Below are 13,774 nucleotides of genomic sequence, written 5' to 3'. Positions count from 1 at the left end.
TTCAGGATTCACTTTCAGGCCCTCCCCCTTGATGGGCTGCTCAAGGAGTGCTATACAGGGCCAAGGGGCCAGTAGCACTGCACGCCAGGTGGGCAGGTGCGCTCAAGCTGAGATGCTCACTCAGGATTTACAACACCCCACGCAGCATCTGGCTCACTCCAGCAAACACCCTGAGCCACACACACACACACACGGTGGTCCGGCCCAGGAAAGGGCCTCACTGCTACAACTTCCTTGGGTTTCTCTTTCTGCCACACAGAGTACAGGCTCAGCAGGGAGCGGAGGAGGTGTGTTCAGCTTCAAGCTTCAGAGCTCTTGCCTCACCTCCAGCTCCACCACTGAGAGCGCAGCCCGGCTTCTGGTCAGATGCTAGGCCATCTCCCTTCTCTGTGAAGCTGGCCTGCTTTGCAGAATTAATTTGTTACTTTTTAAAAATGTATTTATTTTTACTAAAAGATTTACAGATTTCATACAAATTCCATCATCCATGCTGAGAGCCGTTGAGTCCCTACTAAGTTCCTTTAGCTAAATCAACATCGTCCCAGAAGCATTCATGCACACAGAGGAAGGGATTGCTGGTACCAGGGCAGTATGTCCTCGGCCTTGAGGGTTTTATAGTCTAGGAGGAAATGGACATTTCAAAAATGTACATTGATCTGGAGACAGAAATATCTGCAACCTGTCTGGGAGAATTGAGGAGCACCGAACTTAGAGGAAGATTATTTCCAGTAAGAATTGACATCTGGACCATGAACAAACCAAGGATGGAAAGGTATTGCAGGCCAGCACAATGCCAAGTGTAAGGTCCAGGGGTCTAAAAGAAGAATGAACATTCTGGAAACAACCAAGAGCTTGATTACACTCAGTGGCAGGCTGCAAAGAACCCTGAAGAGATGGGTGTTAGAACTCAAGGGACATAACATTTTGTTCCTTTATCCTATGGGTAAACCACAGCCTTTCATCCCTAACCAGGAAAGTGAAATGATGTTTGTTTTAGAAATATAATGTGGAAGTACTATTTTTCTTCTCATGACTCCTGAGACAAGAAGGGAACAGTGAAGCAAAATGAGTAGGATCTGTAGGATTTAAAAATCTTTATTGTATTTTGTACTTACATAAGAAATACAGATTAATTCTACACAGTTCTAACGTTGTGAAAACATATATTCCCTACAGATTAAATGTTCCATGTAAATGCCCCAGACTTCAACCATTCTTAACTCCACCACTGTACTGGTGTAGATTATTTTAAATGCAGCAGTTTCTCCTCACCAGCTACCCCATTCTTTTTAGTGGTGTGCAATATTTTATTGTACTAGTATATTGTAACTTATTGCATTGTCTGTTTTATGGATATTTGGAATGGTCTCAGTTTTTCATGATTATAATCCAAACCAAGATGAGCATCTTTTGGCACAATCATTTGCAAACCTGTGCAAGTGTTTGTGTAGGGCACCTTTTCAGAAATCCTTCTAGGAACTGACATCAAAGGAATAATTGTTTTTCATTTTAACATATTGCCAGGCTGCCATTACAAGGTCATAACAATTTCCATCTCAGCAGTGAGAAAGCATGTGGTCCTCAATTTCCCCTGGAGAGTGAGGTCTTTACAGACAATCTGTTCTTATCAGAGATATGGCAGAGCCTCGAGACTGTTCGTTCAACCCTGTGAATGTCTGTAGTTCATGCGTTTTTCTGGTGTACGATAAATTCACATTAATAATAGCTCGAAGGTTTGCCAAAATAAGCCTACATTTGTGCCTGCTCTTGGGCCACTCCAGGAGTGCTTTCTTTTCCATGTAAGTTCTCAGCTTATGGTACCTGGTGGGAATGCAGTACAATGGGACAACTTCCAGCAAGATAAAAATGAGATGTTCAGAGTTTTCGTGGAAGAACTCATGATGGGCGATCTCCTCGTAATGGCACCATTCATGTTGGACAAAGTTGGGAGACAAGACAAAGATGGACTTATAGCTTTTCTCAATGCAGTTCATGATATTTTCAGTCCTGCTCTTGATAGGGTCAAAGTTTCTCTCATAAGTGCAAATCAAGACAGAACCATCTTCTTTCTCTAGACTTGGAATCAATGCATTCTTTACCCAGAGAGAATCATGTTCACTATACGCAATGAATGCATGAAACTTGACAGTTCTCTTGGGCTCTTGAGCTGCTTCTGCAGCCCTGAGACGTATATGCACCCATTGGCCCAGCATCCTGAGATACCAGGGCAGGTCTAAGCGGAGACAGCTAAAGGCCACAGCTATGCCCAGCATTAGCACAATAATCACCAAGGTGACAATGAACAGAACCGTGTTGCAAGAGAATTCGGGAAGGTAAACATCCTTTAACTGAGTCCCCTTTAGATTCAAAGGGTATTCACAGATGTACAAATCTGACCATCCAACCACCATGCCCTCCGAATACTTTCCAAACTGAATGAAATCTCTTAAGTCACAAGTACACCAGAATGGATTTTTCCCCACATTTAGAGTCTTCACTTCCTGGCAGCTCTGCAAAAAATTCAGAGAAGGGCTGAAAAGTAAGTTCATTTCAATGTTCAGAACTGAGAGCTTTCTGAAGTGGCTGCACCCAGGGAGATCTGTTAGGAAATTAAATGCAATGTTTAGCTCTCGCAATGATTGCAGATGGGTCATGGCTTTAGGGATAGTCTGAATTTTGTTATTATTCAGCTCAAGGACTTGAATAGTTCTGGGCAGACATCTGAAAACAGAGTCAGCAAACTTGTTGAATGACAAGTTCATAGTAAGCAAGGTATCTGGCCATGAGCAGTTAGCATCGTTTTGATGTTGTAGTAGATTTTGACTCAGATCCAAGTGCATCACTGGTGTGAGGTTAACGAAATGACTCACTAAGGAAAGTGTCTCCAGTCTGTTCCCCTTCAGAATGAGAGTTTTCAAGGAAGGCAATAGGGTAGGTTTTTTAAACAGCTCATCTGTTAGGATGTTATTGGCAAAATTTAAATACTGGAATTGTGTAGGATAATTAGGAAAAAGAATGTGAGGCATTTGGGCGTCTGATATTGTGAGATTTTCTATACCCATTTTGGTGAAAAACAAGTAGATTCTCTCCTGTGGGATCTGAAAAATTCTGAAATGAACATGCTCCAGTTTTATAGCTTTCATGGTAGTATTTGAATAGTTGAAGTAATTATACTCAAAATTAAATTTACCTCCAAATGTCACATTTTTGATCTGGAAGTATTCCACCAAGGTATGCCAAACAAAGTGCAAGATATAGAAGAGGTCATTCCAGAGCAAACTAACTTTATTAAACAACAGAATAGATGTCTTAGAATTCTCCAAAATGAGACTGTGTTGAGGTTCATAATTTAAAAATTGACTTAGGCCATCTATATTTGTCATTTCCAGTATTTTTGAAGTCTTAAGTCCATCATACAAGAGCACCCAAAAATTTACATTCATTGGCAGAAAAATATGAAGTTTTGTTGTATTTAAGATAGGCAGGCTGCCTTCTTCATAATGGGAAAGAGTTTTCAATCCTAAGAAGACAGTATTGAGATGCAAGTGAGAAATTTTCTGGAAATCTGATTTTTGTATTTTGGCTCCGCTCAGGCCTAGGGTTTCCAAGTGTGACATATTACCAGTCACTTCACACACGGGCATGGTGTCGAAGTCATTGAAGGAGAGATCTAAATGTCTGAGACTGGCCAGTGAGTACCAAGTTACGACCTTCAGTCTGTTGTAAGACACATCTAAATATCTTAATTCTTTATTGAAATCAAAGATCTTGAGATCCAGCCGCTGGATGCTGTTATGGCACAGAATCAAATCTCTGAGTTTGGAGACAGAATGAAAGTCCGAACTCTGGAGTTCAAACAGCAGGTTGTAGGATAAATCCAGCGTGGTGGAGGCTGGGCTTAGGTTTGCAGGAACCCTTCTTAGAGACATGTTGGACAAGTTGGTTGTCAATTCTCTTCCTTCTGGCAGGGTTGGAGCCCAGCCCTTTATTGCCATCACACTAATACAAAGCAGGCAAACGCTTCTGAGAAGTTTCATTGTATTTCCAATGGCTTTCTCAAGTGAATGATGAAGATGAATTCAAATCTTTAGGGGGAAAAAGCACATAATGTTACATTTTTCATTTGTTAAATTAAATCCTGTAGGATTTAAATTTTTTTTTCCCACGCCAACATCTAAGTGAAGATTCACCAAGAGACTGGAAAGCGGTCCCGACCTATGTCAGATCTTTGACTTGGTCTAAGAGGACAGAGCCCTGTTCCCATTTGCAGAGGGAGGACCAGGGGCCATGACAAAAGTATTATGAAGAAATTATCCACGGATTGCAAAATATCTTGAATCAGAATAAATCCTTCATTTCATTTTCACAAACTTCTTAAAGTAACTTCTTGAAATGGATGTGAGAAGAGCCTCACTCCAAAATCAGTTTAGAAACTATGCTTTCTGATCAGATTCAGCACTTTCTCTAACATCTCCTTTTGATCTAGCACAAAGCTGTGAAGAAAATGGAAGTAATTTTTGTTATCACCAAATGTTATGGGCCCCTGAATTACTGGCATGGAGCCGTTCCTCAAATTTTGTATTTATGAACATAATCATGCCCAGAGCTAATGTCTTTCAGCGGCAACACTTACCATAGATAGACACAGTAGGTCCAAAGCAAGTCCTGCCCCTGGCTTCAGGTTGGTGTCCAAAGCAAGCTGGATCACTTCCAATTAATAACAGCAATGATAAAAGCAATTTCCATTTTTGGGTGGCTTTCAATGTGCTAATATTTAGACTACATTTTTGATCACACTACTCTATGAAGAAGTACTCTGAACTAGTACTTTGCCAGTGAAGAAACTCGTGGCTGCAGGATTCTCATGTTCTGAGACCAGAGTCAGGTGTAGAGGGATTGAGAACTCCAGTTTTCAAATATTCCTGATTCAAGATCTGGAGGAAGGAAGGGACATGTAACAGGGCGCTGCCATTGATGGCACGCACCACTTGTCAGGTTGACAGCGGACAGGGCATGGAAATGGAGTTTCCTGCACCCTACCTCCTCTCGCACCATTCAAGTTAACTGAAGGCATGAAAAGTGCACCCTGTGCCTCCTGCCTTCTGCACCATTCACAACAACTGACAGTGTGGAAATTATTCTGGAGGTTCCACACACCTGGCCCCTCCTGCCTGCTGTTGTGCTACGGTAGGTTAGTGAACTATAGGAAAACTTTGGGTTCTGGTAACTCCCTGCCTGCCTGAAGGCTTGTTTGTACTGCATGGCTGTCAATCTGATTGGAGATGTGAGCTTAAAAACCCCTGACTTTGGTGGCTTGGTGCATTGGCTCCTGGAGTGACAGCGTGAGCTACTGTCACCAAGCTTGGGAAATCAAGACTCCTCCTAACATCCTACACTTGGATCCAGTGTGATCTCGCTCTTGCACTCTGCAACAGGGCCCTTCCGATACTTTTCTGGGTGCTGGAGACACAGTAGTGATCAGGAGAGAGTTTTTGTTCTTGCACAGCTCAGCTTTTAGAGCAAGGGTAAGAAAAAGGGCTATGAACAGAGCTATAAAAGTTAGAGAGCAAATGATGATTAAGAACTTGAGATAACTGGAGAAAGAGGAGCAGAGAGATCGTGGAGAGTGATTGGTTGGTTGGTGTGTATAGGATGGTTGAGAAAGACCTCTGTGATGTCATGACCTGCAAGAGGAGAGCTGCTACAGGGACCCTGGGAGCAAAGTGCTTGCTGAATGGAAGCATCTTTTGGGGGAGAGAACAGAATTACAAGTTCAAAGAGCCTACACTTGGACTACGGGAGAGTGATCACAGGCAAAGTCAGACCTTGGAAGAACTTGGTGAATTTCCTGTGAGTACAGGAAGAAAGCAGTGGCTGATGCAGCACACAGGAGAATTAAGTTCTAGGGCATATTTTATAGACGCCTCAGTTTCTTGGGAGGGAATGACTAGAAGGGCACAAGACCAACAGAGAAGACCCTTAGGAGACGCTAGGGCAACAGCGGCAAGGAAGAAGGTTGTCAGGAGGTAGTGGCATCCAGGATCAGTGGTTAGATCTGACATCAAATTAGTAAACTCCTCAGCTCTCTTCCCACACCTGAAACTTTGATAGAACCAAAGAAAGATGAGTGCTAAATTACTGCTTCAGTTTTTCTGTTTGTCTGTGGCAATACATAGACTCTTGATCCCCTTAGAGTCTCTGTCATGGACACATAGGGACAGCCTAAGACACACTGGGCAGTGCAGGGTTCTGAAAGGGTGTGTGTGTGTGTGTGTGTGTGTGTGTGTGTGTGTGTGTGTGTGAGAGAGAGAGAGAGAGAGAGAGAGAGAGAGAGAGAGAGAGAGAGAAAGAAGGTGGGAGAGAAAGAGAGAGACACACAGAGAGAGACAGGCATGCAGGTACCAGGGTCAGCCAAACTGGCAGACTTAAAACAAGGCCAATTAGAGAACCTTCCTCACTTGCACCTGGGTTCCTTTTCTCTAGAACCTACCAAATGTGTTCGATTCTTTTTTTTTTTTTTTCTTGAAGTGAAGAAATTTGAGAAAACACAGGGTCATTTCCCCCAAATACCTTGTCTCAGTTCACTTTGCTTAACAACCCATAATGGCCTGGGTTAGACCACAAGCATGTACTTTTCCCAGCATTGGGTGCTAGCAAGTCCAGCCTTGGGGAGCTGACTCAGTTCTGGTGAGGGCTCAGGTCTGGATTTGCAGACAGTAGCCTTCCTGTATTGTCACAGGAAGGGTGAGACTGAGAGAGGTGAGGGAGGTTGACAGACCCAGAAAGAGGGTGCCTAAGTTTTTACGTGGTCATTAATGCCAATCAAGTGTACATGGTCTCTTATTCCTGTCCTTGCAAACAAACGTCCTCATAGTGTGTTTTGTGTGAATTCCCTTACACTGTATGCTGGAGAGTCCCTATTTTTAAAAATAGTAAGTGTTAAATATTAAAGGATGATATAATCCTTATCTTCCATAAACCAATATTCTGATAAGTTCAGACATCTTAGAAGAAAGAGAAAATTAATTTTAGTGAAGTTTGCACAATTACGTGATTTCCTAAAAAGAAATCAACTTCGAAAAACATGACTTCCAACAATTTCAGATACTTTCAGTAATGTATTTTTGGCCCTGATTTTAGTGACTTCTTGGAGTGATGAATATACTAAAAATATTTGGTAAATGTAAAACCTATAAAAAAACTGAATGTTCTACTTAACTTAGTTCCCCATGGATTTCCAAATTGTTATATATTGATGAATAGCTTTTGACACTTACTTCTAAATATTCCTAGTAAAAAAATAGTTTACAGCTGTTGCCTTGAGGAATATTTATTGCTCATATTATTGTGTCATATTAGCTAATATGTAACTGTAAATATTTTCTTTCCATTTCCTTAAAGCTACACATTCAGTTTCAGAAGACCTCAACATTAGTACTATTAGTTATGGAAAGTAACTTCTCATGAGTTTACCACTTCTTCTGAATGACTTATTCATAGTTGATCTTCTGTTTATGGGCTTACTATCTCCTCCTCTCCTCATGCCATGAAAGCCATCTGTCTTGGTCCTATCCATATCCCCTGCCCGTGGACTAGTGGCTGACATAAGAAAGTATATTCCTCTTGAGTGTATATGGGAAGGAATGAATGATGTCAACATTTTATACTCTAGAACAAGATACTCTTAATATGCTCTCCAAAAATGTGCTGAGTGCCTGATGTGAGTGAATATATAATATGGTACAGGGCATGATACTTTAAAAGATGAGTTTGGTGTTGGTGATCAGTAGACTTAAGTTTAAGTCCAGTGTTAACCAGTCATGGACTATGCAACTTGAATAATTTATCCCATCTCTAAAAGGTCCCTTTTTCCCCATCTGTAAGAATTGCCTGTACAGAACCATACTATAGAACACGGGCATCAAACACACAGTGCCATGTCTAAGATGTCAGACTTGATAAAGGAGCAGTCTTAGGGTTTAGGCCAGTGGGAGGCAATGAAGACATGGATTTTTAGGGGACACCAAGGAACTTAGTCATCAAAATAAATAACTTGTCAATGAGGCATTTTTCAAAAATCAAGATTATTGCAAAATCTGTCTTGAACCAAGATATCATAGGTAAGATTGGCATTACTGTTTTTTTTTTTTTCTTGCCTCGGGCTTCCCTATGGCTTAGCAGGACTCCTGTGCTTACAGTCAATAGGTTGACAAGGCTGTTATCAGCCACAGAGCACTTTAATTTACAGCCATTTTATGCTTGAAAGTGCCACAGCATCTGAGGGCAGTCCCCTGGGTTGAGACATCAGAGTTTCCATCTCTAGCCCACCTGCCCAATACCACAACCTTAACTGAAACTAGTGAGAGAGGAACTAACTCTTTTTGAACTTCTCTTAATAAGTTTTTAAAAGTCCTGTATTTCAGGTGAGGAATAGACTTTACTGCATTTCATTAAAACATTTTAAACAGGACATCAACTGTTGATGAGTGATATAGTCATTAAATAGTGTATTTTATTTACATTTTTACTTCTATTACAAACACTCAGAGCAGATAAAACCCAGAGAATGGCTTTCCTGAATAGATCATGATTGAAAAATCCAAGTCAAAACACCATAAAATAGCAACTGGTGATTTGCCAAAGAATACATACTTCATCATCCAATTGCTCTTCTCCCTCTGACACAAAAAAGTCAACATCTCCCTGAATGCTGAGTGATCTTTACAACATCAGAGTAAGAGTGACATTTTTGAGTGTTTGCCACAAGTGCAACTTGGAACTAAGTGCATTCTATTCATTGTCTTATTCAATTCTCCCCCAAATCCAACAACATGATTGCTTTAATTATTCCTATTTTACAATGGGGGGAGCTAAAGCTCAGAGGTTAAGTAAGTTTTAGACCCAAATCTGTGTGCTGTCTGCTCCCTTCCGGCTAATAGCTAAATCTACTTTGAAGCCATGTCCAGGCCTGACATGCAGTGTGACGTGTGATGGCCACGTTGAGTCCATTGGCCTGGCCAGCTGCGCTGGGGCCTCTCTCCCTTCCCTCCCATGTTCCTGTCTCCAAAGGGTTGTGCACCTGCTACAGGGCATTCTGCAAGGTGCCACAGAGCTAGAGAGATGTTGCTAATGTGTAAACATAGTATGAAAAGCGTTATGAGTTCGTGGGAATTGAAACTAACTCAAAGTATGCACAACCCAAATCAGCAGTTCAGTGTGGGTCTGTGAGCAAGTTCTTGTAGAAATCCAGTACCTGGACGCCAAGAACCAATCTCTGCACATCAATTATTTGGCTGGTTTTGACCACTCTGGACTTCTGAGCAGAAAACTGAGCCACAATTGTATTGGACAGCATCCATCAGGGCTGTCTCTAGTCTTAGCTACACAGAGCAATGCTGAACTTCGAACTCAGTAAAACAGTCATCAAGCACCCTTCAGACAGCCAAGCATCTCACCCAGCAGTTGATATTACTACATAATTATTTATGCATTAATTGTGCACAAACATTTTTATATTCATATGTCATGGGCAACTATCTTTTCTACTCATGTTGTTAATAGATATAACAGGCAAACAAAAGCCAGAGAAAATTCACTGTGCCTGGGGCTACCCTCTCTGGATGCACTAGCCAGGTTTAATCTGCACCCAGTCAAAGGAAAGCCAAACTCTTGGGCACCTGTGAAACAATTTCTCAGATATATCATCCCAAGGTTGCCAATTGTTCATGTGCAGACAAAATAATCAACACTGCAGATCTGAATCTTTACTTTTCTTCCATCTGTATTACCCCAAGTTCTCTCCTCTTCAGAAAAGACCCAGGCCACCCTTAGATCTTCCTTGAGCATGACAACAAGCAAAGTCAACTCGTCTTACCCCAGGCCTTGCCGATTTCAGTAGAGCTGCAGGTGTGTGGAGGATTCGTCGGCAGGGTCAGAAGTGGCTGCAGGAGTGGATGGAATCAAGCTTTCGGCGACGCTTAAGTCTCTTCCCCCTCTACTGCATGCTAGTGGCATTGCATGTAACATAAAGTAAGTGTCATTTTAGAGCACCTCGTTTTCAACTGTGGCACACAGAACACAACACTCAGCATTAGAGTTCAATGTCATTATCTGAGTCCACATGGGGAGAGCGGCTTAGTGACCACAAACACATGCTCTCCTTGCCTGGAGACCAGCACATGTACATTCTTTATAATGTAGGTAAGTGACAGTGTTTTCTTTATTTTTTTTTAATTGATTTGCCAAAAGTAAGTTGAATGAAAGAAAGGAGTTGGGCTGTGTGTCACTGATGAGTCTCAACCAAGCTTGTGTTGTTTCCCACGTGCAGGCAGTGTTGCACACAAGGGCCCACGAGCTGGTGGCTGGACCTCAACACCATCCATGTAGAACATACATTCATTCTACTTAACAGATAAGCGAGAGCAACAAACTTTCCCCAGATCTCCATCCAGCAGGAGATAAAGCCAAACTCCAAAACTCAGGCTGCCTGGTCCCAAGGCCACAGTTGTCTTCTTTCGTCCTGATGTCACAGGGTTTTTGCATCTTCCCTTCGCCTTTGCCTGGGAGACCCTAAACCCTTACGGACACCTGCACAGTCAGACGCCAAGGATGGAGTGTTCAGAGTCACAGCTGCTGACTGCTTGCCGTCAGGAAGGCTTCATGCCTTACAGGAAGTTAGGGAGCCATTGGTGCTCCTGCCGGCCTCACAGTGCCCTGGGGCAGCGGTTCCTCTGGCTGCCCAGTAGTTGCCCTGTTGCTCAGACCACCTTGCTGTGCCCTCCAAAGTGGGCAGGGCCACTTGCCACTGTGGCTATGACTTGGCTCCTCTTTAATTCTTCCTCAATCTGTTTCTTTTTCTGTACCCAGCCTCTCCCTTGTTGTTCCTGTTTCTCTTTGGTCTGGCATCCCTGGCTCTGTGTTGTGGCTTCTAGTCAGGGCTGAAGCAGCACATCCCAACAATACTTGCCCCAAGAGAGGAAACTGAGTAGATCTCCACCTCCCAATGGGACATGGGATGGCCTGCAAGCCTGCAGTTCCTTGGCTTGCCTTGTAGAGGGTGGAGGGCTCTCAGGCAGGCAGTCAGGCAAGCAGGAAATTGACAGAGGGAGGAGGTAGGTCCCTGAGGCTGCTTTCACTCTCATAGTCAGGAGAAATCAAAAAGAAAGAGTGAGAACAAGCACTTGGAGAAAATGAGGCTGGAGGGCAAATAACAGGAAGAAAAATGGAGACTATCAAACACAAAAGGTAGTAACAGAGTTTCAGGTAGGTATTACTAACAGGTACAAACCTTGTCAAAGAGTGGTTTAGCACTGATCTTGAGAGCTTACAGAGCTTAGACCTTAACAAACATCCCACAAGACAACCCAGCAGGAGGAATTCCTCCAGATTCCCTGTTCACATCCATGCCACACCCCGTTGTTCTGAATAACTTAAAAATTGGCACCCTGAGTGATGCATGCCAAGACGTTTTTCAATATATCCTATCTTGCCAAAGCCAGCTGACTGGCCAATTGACAAGAATTTTTGCTAGCCTGTTGTTCAAAAGCAATCAGTATTAGCAATCAAATATATTTATGTGTGTGTATATATATATATATATATATACACACACACATATATTTAAAATAAAGGTTTTGGGTACTCAGAACTCATCACTTTCTAATTATTTTACTACTTACTACTATGAAGCTCTTGGTGTTATTGATGTCTGTTACAGCTGTGGTGGAAACATATACAAACTGTTACTGCACTTCTGATTCCAAGTTCACCTGCTGAGACATCACATTCGTACCCAGAAATTTACCGTGGTGGAAGTATTTACACCATGACATTTGCAAACACTCTAAACTGATATATTTTGGTAGTATTCTGGACAAATGCAAAGTGTCAGTTTGTGATTTTTGTTTTAAGGTTTTGTTGTTGTGGAGTTCGACCTTGGGGCTTGGGTGGAGGAAGCTCCCTGCATGGTGGCTGCTGGGTGTACCTGAGTTAGGTCGGACTCGATGCTTGGGGCCCTAGTCCCAGTCACTGCTACCAAGCAGTGAGTGAGTCCAGGGCTTGCCTAGGCCCAAGAGTTTTCTTCCTTTGTGGTAAGTGCACTGTGAAGGTATCTCTGGGGAGCTCAGGTTGGTCCCTAGCTCTGCCCACCACTGCCATCTGCCCACTGGCTGCCTGGAGGCGAGCTCTGGGGTTTTGGGGGTGAGGAATTACTACTTAGGGACAACCATGGATAAGGCCACTGTAAGTGTAGGTGAAGAATTAATCTTGAAGGACTCCCAACTACAAGGCCACTGTACTTGCAGGTAAGTGTGGGCACTGAGATCTGGTGGTTTGGAGGGGAGAGACCTGGAAGATCTGTATGGGTCAGACTGATGCTCCAGCCCACATTGGAGTTCTGAATAAGGCTTGTTAGCATGGAACATTACTGATCATCACATGCCAGCCGGTCCATGCAAAAGCTAGGGTTGGGGACCTGTCTAGCATGGCTAGATCCCAGTACCTGACTGAATGTCGGAACAGGGACAGGCCACATTAGGCAAGGTCATGACACTAACCAGCACATGAAAGAACCAGGTCCAGTGGGGGGAGATTCTGTGGGGAACATGTGGGCACACCCTGTGGAAATATAAATCCCACTGGTTAGCTCAAGAGTTGGGGTGGGGATGGGCTGAGCCAGGTGTGACCATGGAACCTGCCATCATTGAGATTAGTCTGGGCAGATCCAGGCTGCTGCACCCACATGTGCATCCTAAAACAGGGTGTGGGGCAAGCCAGGCCATAATATTCACCAGCTCATACAAGCCCAAGATGGAGGGGCAGGTTATGCTAGGCAAGGGCCTGACACTCATTGGCATGCATCAGTTCTGGGTTTGGGAGTGGTCCTAGTGGGAGAACCTGGGAAACGCCCCTACTGCTGGTGAGCACATTGTCCAGGCCTGGGAGTAAGGTAATCTGGACAAGGTAACTCTAACCGTTGGCTAATATGCGGACTGGTTTTGGAAGGGGGCAGACTGGGCAGGGCTGCCGGAGTCCAGCTCCAGCCGAGAGTTCGGAGCTCGGGAAGGGTGCGTGGCGTCGGCGATAAAGAAAGACACAGACACTGACACTTGGTGCGTTCTTGCTATATGCTTTTTTCTCCAAAAGAAGCTGTCCTTTTTATTTGCTTAGACACATCACTAGCCTCTGCACAAACGTTTGATTTTTTATCTTTAACTTTAGAACTAAGACAGCATACACAGATGTTCAATTAATTTTTACTTCATGGTCAACCAGGTGCTCTTAAAGATAATTCTGTAAGTTACTATAATCAGTTTCTTTAAAGCAAACCATTATTCATTCTTCAGAAGTAGCCATTAGGTGACAGCTAGAACTCCAAGGCCGAGGCACAGATGGTTACCTACTAATCAGTAAAACATTCCTACCTACTACATTTTATTTTCACAACTTATCTATCATATAATGGGAAAGATACATCAAAAGAAAAAGAACATAAGGATCTAAGGCAAAAAGTTCCAAACGTTAAATCCCCCTACAACTGCAAACCCTACAACCCCATAAACAATCAAACAATAATCAAAAGTATATCTCTGTGATGTTAGTAGAATTGCCCTATATTTCCTCTAGTTAAAAAATTATAAAAACGGCTAAAACAACTGCATTTTCTATGCTCTAAAAATTGCAAGGACAGGCTAACCTTTAAGGTCACAGTAACTATATTTTTTTGCCATAGCAGTTTCCACTCATATTCCCATCAATTCTGTTAGTTTGTAAAATT

General features: G+C 42.9%; 1 protein-coding gene across 1 annotated transcript; it reads right to left on the bottom strand.

The window, feature by feature from the left end:
- Positions 1-824: 824 nt before the first annotated feature.
- On the bottom strand, positions 825-10,147 carry TLR10 (toll like receptor 10). The gene is made up of 2 exons (XM_004579157.2): positions 9,875-10,147; positions 825-4,085 (listed from the first exon to the last, which is right to left on the bottom strand). Exon 2 carries the CDS (start codon positions 4,035-4,037, stop codon positions 1,608-1,610), a length of 2,430 nt encoding a protein of 809 aa, XP_004579214.2. The 5' UTR covers positions 4,038-4,085; positions 9,875-10,147; the 3' UTR covers positions 825-1,607.
- Between the last annotated feature and the right edge of the window lie 3,627 nt (positions 10,148-13,774).

Source organism: Ochotona princeps, chromosome 11 (assembly GCF_030435755.1).
Source record: "Ochotona princeps isolate mOchPri1 chromosome 11, mOchPri1.hap1, whole genome shotgun sequence".
Lineage (NCBI taxonomy): Eukaryota > Metazoa > Chordata > Mammalia > Lagomorpha > Ochotonidae > Ochotona > Ochotona princeps.
Note: the sequence above shows the minus strand (reverse complement) of the source record. Positions and strands in the feature narration are given on the sequence as shown.